Source organism: Equus asinus, chromosome 2 (genome assembly GCF_041296235.1).
Source record: "Equus asinus isolate D_3611 breed Donkey chromosome 2, EquAss-T2T_v2, whole genome shotgun sequence".
NCBI classification, from domain to species: Eukaryota; Metazoa; Chordata; class Mammalia; order Perissodactyla; family Equidae; genus Equus; species Equus asinus.
Window position 1 is genome coordinate 113,659,827 of NC_091791.1, and position 17,366 is coordinate 113,677,192.

A 17,366-nucleotide genomic window follows, 5' to 3' on the forward strand; every position below is an offset into this window, starting at 1 on the left:
GGAAGCATCCATCACGGGAAGCTGGGCTTCCAGCAAGGACAGGAGCTGAGGGGAATGTTCCAGCAAGATGCTAGCGTGTAGGGGGGCTTGCTCACAGATAGGGCATTCCAGAGGGTACAGAGATAGGTTTGGGAGAGGTGGAAATTGGGTCACCTTGCTATGAGATGAATGGAGCAATACGTCTGGATGCTGCCGGCTGGCTGGAGGAGCCTTGACTCCTGGTGGTGGCTGAGGTAAACAAGGATCTGAGGCGTGATGCCATTTGTCACAGGCATTTCTGAGAGCAGTGCTATACAAGCCACAGCTGCAATCTATTAGAGGGTCAGAAAATAAATTGGGCGGGTTGTGATTAACATTCTAAAAAAATGAAATAGAAGAGAATAGAAAGGTCCAACTCAAAGTAGAATATTGTTTCCGGAAGCTTTTGCTTCAGTTGTGTGTAGACCGTGCCTACATACGTCTGTGTGTACTGGGCCATCATTTAAAATGTGCTTCCTACTGGGAATGGTAGTGAAAAAATTTGAAAGACCCCATCTTAGAGAAAGGTGGACAACAGATTCAGGTGCTGTAACCCTCAGTGATTTGCTTGGCGAGAGGTGTCCTGTGGGTCTTGCATAGTGTCAGAGGAGCAGCTCCTTTATTTTCCTTTGAAGCACTGGCTATCCTCTGAGAACTCATAGCAAATTTTCATTTCTTTGGCTTAGTAAAATGATGTCATCTTTTCAGCTATAATATTTATCTACACTGTGCGCAAAAATATATGGGTAGCTTGTCTCATTCTTTAGGAAAATGATATGTTTTATGAAAAGTCATGAAGTCTTTTACTTTGCATTCATCCCTCACTCAAGTTCAATGAATATTTATTGAGTGCCTCATACCTACCAGGCCCTGTTCTGGGTACTAGAGATACAGCAGTGAACAATACTGACATAATCCCGTTCCTCTGGACCTGGGCTTTTCTTGGTGGGAAGATTTTTAATTCAATCTCTTTAATTGATACAGTTTTACTGAGATTTTCTATTTATTCTTGAGTCAGTTTCAGTAGTTTGATCTTTCTAGGAATTTTTCCATTTCATCTTGGTTATTCTATTTGTCGGCATACAGTTACTCATAGTATCCCCTTATAATCCTTTTTATTTCTGCAAGATTGTGGTGATGTCCTCTCTTTCATCCCAAATTTTAGTAAATCTTCTCTCTCTTTTTTCCTTGGTCAGTTTAGCTAAAGGTTTGTCAATTTTATTGTTTTCTTCTAAGAACCAACTTTTGGTTTTGTTGATTCTCTCTGTCGTTTTTCTATTTCCTATTTCATTTATTTCCCCTCTAATCTTTATTATTTCCTTCTTTTTGCTTGCTTTGGGTTTAGTTTGCTCTTCTTTTCTAATTCGTTAAAGTGAAAGATTAGGCTATAAATTTGGGCTCTTTCATCTTTTTCAATATTGTGTTCACAACTATAAATTTCCTTCTAAGCACTGCCTTAGGTGCATCCAAGTTTTATGTTATTTTTTTTTCTCATTCATCAAAAATTTTTTCTAATTTTTCTTACGATTTATTCTTTGTTCCATTGGTTATTTAGGAGTGTTTTGTTAAATTTCCACATATTTGTGCATTCCCCAAATTTCCTTCTGATACTGGTCTCTAATTTAATTCCATTGTGGTTGGAGAACATACTTTCTATGATTTCAATACTTCTAAATTTATTGAAGCCTTGTTTTGTGGTCTAATGTATGATCTATCTGAAGAATATTCCATGTGCACCGGAGAAAAATGTGCATTCTACTGTGGTTGGGTGCAAATGTTCTATAGATGTGTTGGGTCCAGTTAGTTTATAGTGTTGTTTAAGTCTTGTATTTCCTGGTTCATCTTCTGCCTTGTTCTATCCATTATGGAAAGTGGGGGTGCTGAAATCTCCAATTATTGTTGAATTGTCTACATTCCCCCCCTTCAATTCTGTCAGTTTTTGCTATTTTGGGGCTCAGTTGCTATGTGCATACATGTTTCCAATTGTTAGGTTTTCTTGATGGATTGACCCTTTTGTCAGTATAAAATGTTCTTCTTTGTATCTAGTAACAATTTTTCTCTGAAAGTCGGTTTTGTCTGATATTATTATAGCCATTCCAGCTTTCTTTCACTACTTTTTGCATGGCACATGTCTTTCCATCCTTTTACTTTCAACCCATTGGTGTCTTTAAAGTGTGTCTCTTGTAGAAAGTACACAGTTGGATCATGTTTTTATATCCATTTGGCTAAACTTTGTCTTTTGATTGGAATGTTTAATATACTGACATTTAATGTAATTACTGATAAGGTAGGATTTATGGATGCCGTTTTGCTATTTGTTTTCTATATGTCATGCCTTTTTTCCCCTGTTTCTCTATTACTGCTTTCTTTTGTGCTATGTATTTTCTAGTGTACTATTTTAATTTCCTTGTTTCTTTTTCTATATTTTAAGAAGTTATTTCTTGGGGCTGGCCCCGTGGCAGAGTGGTTAAGTTCATGCGCTCCGCTGCAGGCGGCCCAGTGTTTCATTGGTTCGAATCCTGGGCGCAGACATGGCACTGCTCATCAAACCACGCTGAGGCAGCATCCCACACGCCACAACTAGAAGGACCCACAACGAAGAATATACAACTATGCACCGGGGGGCTTTGGGGAGAAAAAAGGAAAAAAATAAAATCTTTAAAAAAAAAGAAAAGTTATTTTCTTAATGGTTGTCCTGGGGATTACAATTAACTTCTTAACTTAAAATAATCTAAGTAAAATTAATACCAATTTAATTTCAATACTACACCAAAACTACGCTCAAATATAGCACTCTTTGTATTGTTGCAAGGCTTCGGTTAATTTCTGGAGCTCTGAAAAGGTTGGTTTTGACAAATTTTAGCCACTGTTCCCCTTTTATGGAGAAGCAGATTATCTGCCATTCTGGAAGTGCTTCTACCAGATTTATTTTTATCTCTCATTATCCTGAAATGATCCCCTCAGCCTCCGGTTGTCTAAATCCTTGAGTACAGTGCAGTATTTTCATCAAATATCTTACAAGTAATATGACAAGGTGGTGCAAAAAGCCAAGCGTTAGAAGTGGTGAATACATAAGTACAGGCCCTGATGTTTTTTAAAAGTACGCTCCAAGGTCCTCTCCCATGTGTGGATACACATTTGCAGTGTCAAAAATCTGACAATTCTTCATTTTATAGGAGAGCTAAAACTTCTGGATAAATGAAAGTGAAATAGATTTAAACCTGCTTTCCTACCAAAGTGACTGTGAAACCATGTAGGGAGCCCAAATCAGGAGACTGTTTTGTTCTAATCTTATGTGTTAATTAATTTGAAAATGCAGTGTTTAACTAGAAGTACAGGAGGGATGCACTGTGGAGGGAGGGTGTTAACATTTGATAATTCTGCCTGGTAAGTGCACACGGACTTCTTAGCTGTACTCTTCATATATATGCCCTATACACACACACACACACACATGCTTTGCAGGTTCAGATATGCCTCATGCTGGCTAATAGGGCTTAATTAAATAATATCAGTTGCTCAATAATATGGTTCAAATTTCCGTTATCATGGCATATTAACTGTGAGAAAATGCAAATAAGTGCAAAGGCACATAGTATAAACTTCGCTACTAGCTCTTTAGCCCACAAATTACTACGTAATAACATGTGCATCACGATCAGTGACCAATCACAGCAGTTCTTTCAAAGTCTGTCAGTCACTCGTCACTGTTGCATCCGTTATTCAGTTTAGGCACGGACAGCAAAGTGTGCAGTTGTGTAGCTTCCTTTTCTCCCAGTGATAAACCTGTACAACACTGTATAAAAATGGGTAATTCAAAGCAAAGATGAAAATGCAGCAAAGAAAAAATAATAAAGATGGAAATGAAGTAAAATTCAAATAGAGTTATAGAGAAAATAGGCCACTGTGGGAATGCTGACGCTGCTGCCTTTCCAGAGGCTCTAGACATGCAGCCAGAGGAATGTACAGAATGTGAACTTGAACGAGGAAAGTGGTTTGTGACAAAAAGAATGAGGATGTCCCAGAGGACGTCACATTAAAGAAACTCTCTGATATATTTCACGACATTGAAAGCGCAGAGGATAAAATGTTGAAAGTGATCCAAACACGACGCTTTGCCAATGCACAGAAAAGATGCTCTCTCAGTATGTAACAATTCTACTAGGAGAAGACAAGTGCTGTTCAAGTTTCTCAAGAAGTTCTTCTTACAAAGAAATAAAACACTTTAATTTTCAATCTTTTTAATGTTTTAAGTTACAGTATTAAACGATTAGTTTTACTATTTTTTTGATATCCCTACCCATGTATAACCTTCAGCAAAGAGAGTTTGGAATGTTTTGACAATTTTTAAAGGTCATGGAACAATCTCAGTTTTTCCCGATGATTACGAAGATAGTTTTGCACGGTTTGGGTCATTTCCACAATCCTGAACTACCTGCAAATGCATATATACATGCATCGTGTATGTGTACGTATCTACATATATACGCATTTTATATATACACCGAGTCTGCAAATACTTGAAGTTAGAACACACAAACGATGGCTACGAGCTATCAGCGGTAATCCTAAGTAAGAAAATTCATGTTTTCTGCTCTGGAAGCTTGCCGCTGGGATTCGTTCGGGGGATAAACGGTCGGAAACTAGGAAACTGAGGCACACGGGGGCGCCAAGCCCGGGCAGTGCCCGGGGCGGGGGATGACCGGCCTGACCCCGCCGAGCCAGGTGCCCGCGCGCCGCCACCCGCCGCATGGGAGGCCGGCCCCGCCCCCGCCCGGAGCGCCCCGCGGGGCCGCGGCGTGCGGGGGCGGAGGGGGCGGTGGCGGGAGCGGCGGGCCACGCACGGCGGCGGCGGGAGCGGCCGGGCACGCACGGCGACGGCGGCGGCGGGAGCGGGAGTCCTGGCCACGCACGGGCGCGGCGGCGGCTGCGGGAACGGGAGCGGCGGGAGCTGTGGCGGCGGCGGATGGCCCAGAGCTGATCTATGCGGCGCTTGGAGGGGCTGTGTCTGCGGCGGCGGCGGCGGCGGCGGGGCCCTGCCCGCGAGCGGAGCGGGGACAAGATGAAGTACCAGAAATACCTGACGGTGCTGCAGATGGCCATCGGCGTCACCCCCTCCAACCGCGGCAGCCTCCTGCCGCTCAAGAGGAAGCTGTGGTGAGGCGCGGCGGGCGGGGGCCGGGCGGGCGGGCGCGGGGAGCGCGGGGCGCAGCAGCCATTTCGGGGCCCCCTGGCCGAGCGCCGCGTCCCGCGCTCGCAGGGCATTCTCCGCCGCGACCCTCGGCTGTGCCTGGCGACACGTAGAGCGGCGCGCCGCAGGCGGGAGGGGTCGGGGCTGGGGCCGGGGCCGCCGGGCGCCCCCGCCCCCCGCCCGGGTCGTTCCCTTCCGCTTGGGTCCCGCGAGCTCTGGCTCCGAATTTCACGCCAGGCTTCATGCAGACGGCGAGCAGTTTGTTAGCACTGGGTGCGTTCTCGAAATCCGTCTGCTCTTGGGTACCTGGTAGAGGACGAGCCGCTCCCACGGTAAGGGGACGAAGTTGCGAGATTATCATTGCAATATCAGGGACTGTATTTTATCTGCAGGCGTCCTAGTTCCTCCGACCTGGAAACTGTTATGGGGGTAACAGGAAAAGAACACCTTAGAGAAAAATGTCTGGAAGTTATTCAGCTCTGGTTTACATAGTAGATTATCTATCGGATTGCGTTGCGTTTATTAGCGTTTAAATGTCATATGGGATCCCCGTGGCTGCCTGGGCGCTCTGTGGACTTGAGACAGGTGTAAGGTGCTATCACAGAAGAAATAGTCAAGTAAAGGGATGGTGACGAAAGAAAAAAGACGCCAGTAATCTTGGTATTCAGTGGTCATTTTAATTTCAAGATTTGTGATCAATGTAGTTCATAGAGGTTTTATTCAATTCAATTGAACATACTCGAATATGATTTTAAGGTTATAGAGAAAAGGATGTAAGGTTGCTTTCAGGCATTTGGGAAAAGTAATTTCTGCTATATAAGACAAATGACAGAATGATCCAAGGAATATAAAGATTGAGCAGCCAAGAAAAAGAGGAGTTAAAAAAAGGAATCCCAATAGTAGAGAATTTTTGAGATAAGACCAAAACCTATGGGCAGCGAAGTTCAGATTTCAGCTGTGCCACTTACTGTGTGACCTGAAGCAAGTTACTGGAGGATCTGTTTCTTTCTCTGTGAAAGGAGAATATCTACCTCATGGGGTCATACGCAGATCAACTGAGAGAATGAGTGGGAAGTGCCTGCCACTACGCGTGGCCGAATACTAGGTACTTAGTAAATAGTAGTGTCTTCCTCCTTACCATCCCCCCCATTTGTTTAAAAAAAGAGAAATTTATTCTGCAAAAGGTCTTAACTTGATCAACAGCAACTGACAACACATCGAAGACTAGACTGGTAAAAGTTGGCAGTAACTGAATTAAGAAATGTCCATGGAAGTAGATTTTGCACATATGTGAAGAATATGTGACTAATGAAGCAAGAAGCAGTAACATTTGAAGATGACTTTTCAGATTGATGGCGTACAGGAAAAATAAAAAGAGATCAGCACCAACAGTCTCACCTGCCCCCGCTGTGTTTTTCTCCTGAGCACTTATCAATGTCTGACCCACTGCATAGTTTACTTAATTTTCACATTTATTGCCTCTGCCCCCACTAGAATGTAAGTTGCATGGGGCCAGGGCTTTTGTCTGTTTAGTTCATTACTAAATCCTCTGCAGCTGGTATCTGGTACAAACTAAGTCTCAAAAGGTGTATGTTGAATAAATGAATTCTTCATAATGCGTAGCTGGGAAAGGAAATTTTATTGATGTTAAATTTTAAAACGAAGATGTGGGAATAATGTTCGAGGAGCTGTTAGGCATGAATATTAGCAGTAATTGGTCATAAAGCCAGGAAACTAGGTTTATTCTTTTTCTTCATTGGAGTACTACTTCTGAAAATACATTCCCCAGTACAGAGTTGGTGAAGAGAGAACACAAGGAAGTAAAATCCAGGTGACTTTTTTACTCAAGAGAGTCACATTTGAGGCAGCAGTGAACTGGGGTCAGGGTTAACAACTGTCTTACTAAGAGACGGCCTGGAAAGGGCAGGGGGGATTTTGTTGAACTTTTCCACAATCTTAAACAAGCATTTCAGAATTTCCACTCAATGTTAAGTGAACTTGCAAATGTTCATCTAGTTGCTACAGTGGGAAAGTGAGGAGCATACTCTACAAAAACTCTAGAGTGGGTGGTACTTTTAAACTTAGATGTATAATCCTTTTTTTTAAGTTGGAGAATATCGTGCTGCCTGATTAATCTATCTCTTATGTCTTCTGGAATTTATTTTCTAGATAACATTTCATTTCATCAGTGTCGTAGCAACGGCACGTGGAGAATTTGAGACGAAGGTCACCATTGTATGGCTGGAAGATATGAGGATGTGGGTTCTGACTCCAGAGTGGTGGGTGGGGACCAATAGCAGATGTCTGTCAGCAGTGGATGTCAGACCTTGGAATGCACCAGCTTATGCCCATTTACAAGATGTGAGGGTGTACTATGATGATTGGTTGTGGCATATATAAGATTTATATGAAGATGTTTAGGAAAATGTGTACACTCTCTGTGTTTCTCTCTCTTTAAAGTATTGCAGTTTTTGTGGAAAGACAGCATTCCTGTAAAGCTTATGCCAGTGTAAGTCACGGGTAGGGTTGAAGGATCCAGTGCTTTCGCTCCACTCTTCTATCTAGTTTGGCCATTTGTGCTTGTCAGCTTTCCATTGCACAATATCTTTGTCTTTCTGATTGACTCTGCAAATCCTTTAAGGAGTATTGTGTTTGCAGACCAATTTAGGTGGAAACAAAAGCAGACAGACATCCAGACCCGCATCAGTGGAGCCTGCAGGAACCGTCTTCTCCTTGCCTTCTCCTTCGTCAAGAAATTTAGGATGTAGGAGTGTTTGCAGTGTTTGGTTCTGCATCATTGCTGTTTAAGAACCTGAAACTAAGGCCTCTTACCTCTGCCTGAGCTAGGCATGAGGTTGTGCAGCCTGCTGCCTGCCTTTGGGGGCCTCCTGTAATTGCCAGTAGGGCACTGTATTTCCTAGAGCTGCCGTAACAGATTCCCACAAACTGGGTTGCTTTAAACAACAGAAATGTATTCTCTCGCAGTTCTGGAGGCCAGAAGTCTGACATTAAGATGTCGGCAGGGCCATGCTCCCTTGAAAGCTCTAGGGGAAAATCCTTCCTTGCCTCTGCCAGCTTCTGGTGGCTCCAGACGTTCTTGTGGCCATATCACTCCACTCTCTCTCTACTTCTTCACGTGGCCTTCTCTGTGTGTGTCGTCTCCTCTTCTGTCTCATAAGGAGACTTGTCACTGGATGAAGATGATCTTGTCTTGAGGTCCTTAACTTAATTACATCTGCAAGGACCCTTTTTTTTTTTAACTTTTTATTGAGATTATGATAGTTTACAACCTTGTGAAATTTCAGTGGCACATTATTGTTTATCAGTCATGTTATAGGTGCACCACTTCACCCTTTGTGCTCCACCCCGACTCCCCCTTTCCCCTGGTAACCACTAATCTGTTCTCTTTGTCTACATGTTTAACTTCCACATATGAGTGGAGTCATACAGAGATTGTCTTTCTCTGTCTGGCTTATTTCACTTAATGCCCTCAAGGTCCATCCATGTTGTTGTGAATGGGGCAATTTTATCCTTTTTTATGGCTGAGTAGTATTCCATGGTATATGTATATATATATATATATATACACCATATCTTCTTTATGCAATCATCAGTTGATGGGCACTTAGGTTGGTTCCATGACTTGGCTATTGTAAATAATGCTGCAATGAACATAGGAGTGCATGGGACTTTTGGAATTGCTGATTTCAAGTTCTTTGGATAGATATCCAGTAGTAGGATGGCTGGGTCATATGGTATTTCTATTTTTAATTTTTTGAGAAATCTCCCTACTGTTTTCTGTAGTGGATGCACCAGTTTGCATTCCCACCAGCAGTGTATGAGGGTTCCTTTTTCTCCACAACTTCTCCAACGTTTTTGTTATTTTTTGTTTTGGTTATTTTTGCCATTCTAACCGGTATAAGGTGATATCTTAGTGTAGTTTTGATTTGCATTTCCCTGATGATTAGTGATGATGAGCATCTTTTCATGTGCCTATTGGCCATCTGTATATCTTCTTTGGAGAAATGTCTGTTCATGTCCCCTGCCCATTTTTTGATCGGGTTGTTTGATTTTTTGTTGTTGAGTTGTGTGAGTTCTTTCCATAGTATGGAGATTAACCCTTTGTCAGATATATGACTTGCAAATGTTTTTTCCCAATTGGTGGGTTGTTTTTTTGTTTCAATCCTGTTTTCCCTTGCCTTGAAGAAGATCTTTAGTTTGATGAAGTCCCATTTGTTTATTCTTTCTATTGTTTCCCTTGTCTGAGAAGACATGTTGTCCCTAAAGATCCTTTTAATACGGCTATCAGAGAGTGTACTGCCTATATTTTCTTTTAGAAGGCTTATGGTTTCAGGTCTTGTCTTTAGGTCTTTGATCCATTTTGAGTTTATTTTTGTGAATGGTGAAAAAGAATGGTCAATTTTCATTCTTTTACATGTGGCTGTCCAGTTTTCCCAGCATCATTCGTTGAAGAGACTTTCTTTTCTCCATTGTATGCCCTCAGCTCCTTTGTTGAAGATTAGCTGTCCATAGATGTGTGGTTTTATTTCTGGGCTTTCAATTCTGTTCCATTGATTTGTGCACCCGTGCAAGGATCGTTTTTAAAAATAGGGTCGCATCCACAGGTTCCTGACGTTAGGAAATGTGGAGAGGAGGGGCACCCTTCAACCTGCTGCAGGCACCAAGGCCAAATCCTTGCTGTTGAGTGTTTTGAGGCCCAAATAATGGTTACTCCTCTCTATTTTATGTGAAATGTGAAAAATATTTTCATAATAATTTTATTGTTGTCAAGAGTTCATTTTTGCACTGAGTGCTTTTAGGAGTGTTTATACTGATCTTAGTGGGAAAAGGAGTGTCATTTCATTTTCTTCATGTTTCTAACTATATTTCTCCTGGTTATTTGATACAGTAATTATTGAAGGCCATGCAGTATCAATTCATTCATTTAAGTAGTCATCCAGTAATCAGATTCTGAAATCAATAAGAGCTGTCGTTCATTGAACTTAGTACCTGTCAGGACCTGTATATGTGCTTTCCAAGCATCCTCTCATTTAACCTAGAGCACCCTTGTGAGGTAGATGCCGTATTTCCCCAGTTTTACAAATGAGGTCATTGGCTTACCTAGAATCACACATCAGGTTTTATGCCAGTTGTTGGGGTTAAAAGCATGTTTGAGCAGGGATATGACGGTCTAGAAAGGGAGAACTGAAAACAGGTACAAAATGACTAGGAAATGACTTACAGAATGTTGTTTTTTGGAGAGTCATCCATGGCCCACTCATGGATCACAGAGGTCCCCCTGATGAGACAGAAATGGCTCTAAAATCCAGGTACTTAGTTGGTTTCCTTAATGGGAAAATTATAGGCAATTACACACATTATTATTTATTATTTATATGTACAAGTAAGGGCCATTTAATATTAACCCATTAAGTGATCTGTTAAGGTTTCTGAAGCCTGATACTTAGAAACGGAAGTTAGGCTTTTACTATCTTTTACTGAAGTTTCCTTCAGAAGGATTCGGTATCCGTCTAAAGTCACCTGCCGTGCTGTACTTAGCATCTTGAGGTTCCTATTCTTAGACTGTTGTTTGAATTCTCCTAGTTTGGGGAGGGATGCTGGGCTATCACTCATTAGTGTTATCTTAAGTTGGTTGTGGCTGTCAGTTGCTGATATTTTAAAATTAATATCTTGTAGAAGTATTATTAGGTGTTACTCATGTTGATAGTTTTGTTTTTGTATAACTGCTTTGTTTTTACCAACTTGATTGTTTTGCCTAATTCTTTATCATTGAGTTCTTTTTCAGTGGAAATTAGAAGTGGATGAATAGATGAGCTTGGGCGTTGTTTGTCCTCAGGGAACTGCGGTCAGAAATGGATGTAAGCCAAAGCTCCTGCGTTACAACAGAGTGAGGGGGTGAGCCCTGGGTTTCTGCCTTTCCAGCACATCGGCCTTGCCCACAAGAAAAAACATGGTCCTGTTAGATGAGTTATGAAGGGAGTGGAGAGAGGCAGAAATTTTCTCCCCAGTTGCCCCCTAGGGATGATTCAATGGAATTAAGAATTAGGAAAATAAAAACTTCACTGTAAGCTAAATATTGATTTACCCTGAGTTCAAGGAAAAATATCCAAGATTCTTATACCTCAGTTCCTAACTTTATTTCCCTGTCATCAAAGGCCATTCTCCTAGATATTTCGGGAATAATTCTCAAAGTCTGAGTTATTCAGTTCAGAAACAGATCATCAGGTTGGGGGAGAGTGGTAGCTTGGGGTTAACTTGTACTCCACATCAGGAAGAGGTGTCCTTGGTGGACTTTCTGTACCCAAGTAGTACAGCTCTTCTCACTTGAGTTGTAGATATGCCTCTGTATTCTTGTGAGTGTCCGGCAAAAACTATTTGAACACATATCCCCACCCAGGACTAACATTAATTCTCAGAAACAGTAATAATACAATAGAGAAGTGACTTCTTAAATTCTTCTGTACCTTAAGATTCTTTCTACTTAGACATGAGTTAACATTCTACGTTATTATCTGGATCTGTGCCTATTCCTTTTCTTTATCCTCCATCAAAGAAGGGGATCATTACTGAGCCCTGTTCTTTTTGACGGTTGACCTCTTAGATTCACAAAGACCTGGTCAGAGCTTTAAAGTTACTGAAATTACTCCGTAGGGGCCCGGTTCAGTTCTTAGACAAGGCACCATCCTCCTGCTGAGTCTGTGAGCAGGGTTGGTACAGAGTTGCTGTTCACCTGGTATATACCAGTTCAGCTCTACTGGTTATTAAATGTTTTTATTATGATCCTGGTAGGGAGGAGGAGGGTCTATTCTTCTAGTTATATTTAGGATCATCTTTTTATGTTTTACTTTGTCACTAGATTTAGTATTACATTGAGTTAAGTCTGATAAATTTCTTGGCTGATAAATTTTTAAAATTTGGTGGATATAAATTCTTACTGCAGACTTTATGTTTTAGGCTTTTAAGTTTGGAAAAAAGGAAAAGAGTGATGCCTTTCTAAGTCAGATGAGAGAAAATTTAAGAAAAATTTCTTTGTAAAAAAAAAAGTATTTTACATTTGTATTAATTTCTTGTAGTACGATCACACCACATATAACCAAGCACTATCAAGATAAAGTGAGAGGAAATAAAGAGAATTTAAGATTTGTACACTGTTTCACAATTCTATTTTAATTTCCCATATGCCCTCTTTTCTTGAATGAAGTTCTTCATTACTTTTGTGGAAGTTTTTACTCTGCAGAGAAGAGAACAAAACTGTACAAGGTGCTGCTTTTTGTATTGAGGATAATGAAAGTAGCATCATCAAAATTTTACTCTCAGAGGTGACTTGAAAGGTGGATGCATTGGAAATCCAATGAAATAACAAAATATAGAGATTTTAAAAGCTTTCTGAAATGCATTTAGTAGATAGGGATAGAACTACTGAGAGAAAAACCTTGCAGAAATCATTGTCCAGAAAATGTTCAGGAGAAAGTTCCTGCAAAGGGAAGGGTGGATAGCTTGTAAGGGATGGAAGAAGCAGAGGACGCTTGGGGAATTAATCAGATTTGATACACTAGGTTGGCTGACCTTCCTCATCCTCACTATTTTGTGACAAGTAGGGAACAGCAGTGTTGCTTTCTCACTTACTACACCAGTGAATATGGGCACTGGGGCCAGAGAGACAGGGCCGTACCTGAGATAGCTACTGAGCCCCCTGACCCAGAAGAGAAGTTACCTCACAAACCTCCCAGCAGCATGTGCCATCTCTGCCAGTTGCCATAGTAAACATTATAGTGGGGAAACACATGTTCTCTAATACAAGTATACGTAGACATTAAAAATCACCAGAGAAAGCCAGTGTTAAGAGAATTACCATATTCAACAAAAAGGAGAACTAATCTCTGAGAAAATAGAAAAGTATTGAATTAATGTGATTTTCAGAAAGATGCAAAGAATATTGTATTAATAAAAAAAGTAGACAGTTTAGAAATTTAAAATGTGCCCATTGAAATAAAAGAGAATGGTTGAATTGACAAAATTGAAAAGCAAATTAGTGATCTAGAGGAGTAAGCTAAAGAATCATGAAAGTACAAAGGGATCAGAAGTATATAGACGAAGTTAGGAGACCTTAAAACTATTTCCAAGGAGGAGGGCAGGGAAAGACTTTTGGTATGGATGTGGTGATGCTAGGAAAGAAGGGAAATGAAGATGTGTGAATGTCATTTCTTGTGTGGGAGGAGGTAAGAATACCAATGAACCCAAGGTGTTGATAGAAAAATATGAGTTTAAATATATACGGTATGTGTACATATTTATGTGTGTGTGTGTATAAATATATGTGTGTGTGTGTGTAGGTAGGTAGTTAGCTAGAGTTAGAGTTGGTCTAATAAGATGTGTAACTTTCAGACTACTCATTGGAAGGGGGAAATGTCCAAGGGTGAGTGGGGACAAAGAAAACTCAATCATACTAAAAAGGCAGAAAAAAAAGAAGAGAGCATTTAAATTTAAAAAACACAAACCAGGAAACAAGATGGCAGGAATAAACCTAAAGATATCAGTAAACACAATGCATTTAAATGATTTAAGTTCCTTTCAAAGGATACTGGTGCTGAGATTTGGGTAAAAAATAACGTCCAGCTACGTGCTGTTTACCAAGAGTTAAAAGTACAACCAGAAGAAGAGAGAAACAGACACTTGGAAAGGTTGAAAATACAAGCATAAAAAATACAAGCCAGAAAAAGGTTAATATAAAAATGTGAGTGGCGAAATTATCAGACAAAATAGCATTTAAGGTAAAATCTTTAATTGGCACAGAGACCTTTCATTTGATAAAAGGTTAAATCCCTAAGAAGATATGAGTTATAAACATTGACATCTAATAAATTTCAAATATATAAAGGAAGAAACTAATAATATGCAAAGATCATTTGACAAATCCATATTCATGTTCATGTCTTTTTCATAGAAACTAGCAATTCAGCAAGACAAATATGATGAAGGATATAGAGAAGTGGATTTATAAAGAATAAAATGATAAAATTGACCTTATATTTAAGGACCCTCCCCCCCCCCATGGGCATTCTTATATATTGTTGATAGAAATGTAAATTAGTAAAGCCTTTCTGAAAGGCAGTACCTGGCAGCATCTGGAAACCTCTGAGCCTGTGTTTTGCTTCCAGGAACCTTTCCTAAGTAAACACTGTGTTTGTACCCAAAGATGTTGTCAGAGATGTTCATTGCTTTATGGTTGATAGTAAACATTTGAAAACTAAACTAAATGCCTATCAGTAAGGGAGTGATTGAATAAATTCTGGTACACCTATACTATGAAATACTGTTTAGCAGTTAAAAGGAATGAAATAGATCTGGATGGGTTATTATGAGCAGGACTTCAAGATATGTTATTCAGTGAAAAAAATTAAGGTGCGGGACAATATGGACAATTTAGTCATGTTGCTAAAAAATTTCAAAAGGCCATTAACACATATAAAGATAAGCATGAGCATTTGTCTGAGAGGTTATACAAAGAATTGTTTATCGTGATTGTCCTTAGGAAAAGGGGTGGGATTTGGGATGAAGGGTAAGAGGAAGGCTTTGACTTCTCATTTTTCCATCTTTTTATACTCTTCAAATATTCTAAGTATATGGATATAGTGCTTTTGTTTTAAACTGTGGCTATACCTAAACTAGTCTGTTTTATGATATTTACTCCTAGCTTCTTCTCATATAAATCAGATTTATTTTGTTAATAGTTCATACTGTGTGTTCTTTTCAACAATGAGAGACGTATTTTATCCCTTTCAGACAACATTTTAAATATAAAAATTAAGTAGGTCATGAAGGTTGATAAATAAGTGAACATGGAATATGTTATAACTAGGAGATCTGATCATAAAATAAGGAAACTAATTTTCATAAACCACACTTACAAATCAATCTTCTTATTTTGTAATTTTTATCATCTCTAAGACAATAATCCACTGAGCAATTTCCCCCCAGGTTCCCAGGGCACCTTGTCCTAAGGCTGCCACCAGTAGTGGCACAGAGATAAGAGAACCCCTGACAGTCTTGAGTGTGCATTTATATGTATGAACATGTATCCCAATGTGCATTCTGTAGATGGCTTAGATTACTTGCCATTTCTTCTTATCGGTACTTTCTTGGTTCCATAGTAGTGCTGAATTAAGTGTTGACTGTCATGCTTAAACTTTTAAAAGTTGTTTTCATGCTTAACAAGAACATCCTGAATAGTATCTGTGGTTGTGCACGGTAGTACCTGATTTGTACTGGATGTGCCAGGCGCCAGGCTGAGCATTTAATAAATGCCTAGAGGGAAGTCGATGTCTCAGATGTACCTAAGAAACTTCAGCATAGTCGCAGTTGCTGCTTTGATGGTTACAGAGTTGACTTTTAGTGAATCTTAGTGTTGGAGTATTTGATCCCTGTCAAGAAAGATTTCTAAACAAACAAGAAGCTTAAGAAATATTTAGAAAGTGTATCTGATAGGGTGTAGCTCCACTGTGGTTCTTAGCTTTTTGGTTAAGGAGGAGTGTGATATTTCCAAAGCTATCTTCAAGTAAATGCTTACCTCATACTTGAGAAATATGTTCACCTGTAAACGTGTCTTTTAAGAAATTTTTCCCCTTCTTGCAGGGTAACGCCATCCTCTGAAAATCCTAATGGTGCTACTTCTAGTGTCAGCCAAGGAAAACCTTCTTTAAGGCGAATTAAAGGTAGACTGCACAGAAGCAAAAGCCTTGATAGCATCGATTTCTGTGAACTCACTGTAAGTGGACTGTTCGCTACTTCTCTAATTTTTCAAAGAATATGAACAATTTGATTTCATTTCTTAAAAATTTTCATTAAAATGCAACAGGCTTATTTTGTGGTGATCATTTTTTAGTAAAAACTGGTTTATCCAGCAGGTTACCAGCGAGAATACTTTCTTAACTGGTATCCATATGATATGTTTATAATAAATGGTTCATAATGATCATTCTGATTCAGAGACCAAAATAAAGAAATGCTTCCTGAACTCTGCAACAAAAGTTGAGTTAAGTTCAGTGGAGTGTTAGTGTAAATTTCTTAGAAAAATCACAAATCCACATGTCAGTGGAAGTAAAGACCTAAGTATTTGATGAACTCCACCCAACATCCTGGTAAGACCAGCTAATAGTTACTCTGAAATTATTAGGACGGATCCTAATTCATTAATGATGGTGCTTTCTTTTCATTCTAAGTGATTAACATTAGTGCTCTTATTTCTTTTCCAGACCAGGTGACAGGTTTTCATATGGGTATGTGGTAAATTCATGCATGTTTTTGGAGGAACACTGTGCTTTCCGGCCCCACTGTCCTTTCCTGTTAATTGTATTGTCCAAGTCTATAAAAGATACTACAGTTCCGTAAAGGAAATGCTAGAATTTTCTTTACTGTAAGAAAGTTTTACAGGCATACTTCAGAGATATTGCGGGTTCATTCCACATCACTGCAATAAAGCAAATATCGCAATAAAGCGAGTCACACAAATTTTTTGGTTTCCCAGTGCATATAAAAGTTATGTTTATGCTATACTGTAGTCTGTTAAGTGTGCAAGAGCATTCTGTCTAAAAGAGCAAAGTACAAGCCTTAATTAAAAAATGCTTTATTGCTGGCCAGCCTGGTGGCATGGCAGTTAAGTTCGTACATTCCGCTTCAGCAGCCTGGCGTTCGCTGGTTCAGATCCTGGATGTGGACCTACACACTGCTTATCAAGCCATGCTGTGGCAGGCATCCCACATATAAAGTGGAGGAAGATGGGCACAGATGTTTGCTCAGGGCTGATCTTCCTCAGCAAAAAGAGGAGGATTGGCGGTGGATGTTAGCTCAGGGCTAATTTTCCTCAAAAAAAAAAAAAAGCAAGACTGTATTGCCAAAATTGCTGACCATCATCTGAGCCTTTAATGAGTCATATCTTTTCGCTGGTGGAAGGTCTTGTAAAAAATGCAGTATCTGCAAAGCGCAATGAAACGAGGTGTACCTGTAGTCACATTTATGTGTTGTAGGATTCAGTGGCAAATTAGCAGATATTTATGATGCTTACTAGACCAGATATGTTCATTTCTCTGCTTTGAGCTCTGAAAAATTCTGAATTATAGAAGTACTCTTGACCATTGTT

General features: G+C 39.9%; 1 protein-coding gene across 10 annotated transcripts in view; it reads left to right on the plus strand.

Moving 5' to 3' along the window:
• Positions 1 to 4,701: 4,701 nt before the first annotated feature.
• The window catches only part of TJP1 (tight junction protein 1), a 237,286-nt gene continuing 224,621 nt past the window's right edge, over positions 4,702 to 17,366 (plus strand). For 6 of the 10 annotated variants that reach the window (XM_070496572.1, XM_070496576.1, XM_070496579.1 and 3 more), the window contains exon 1: positions 4,702 to 5,175. In XM_070496572.1, the coding sequence (XP_070352673.1) occupies positions 4,717 to 5,175 (459 nt within the window). In that variant the 5' untranslated portion in view covers positions 4,702 to 4,716. Of the gene's footprint in view, positions 5,176 to 5,467; positions 5,542 to 15,862; positions 15,996 to 17,366 lie in introns of those variants that run through there. The other 4 variants (XM_070496582.1, XM_070496585.1, XM_070496603.1 and 1 more) reach the window with 2 other exon arrangements.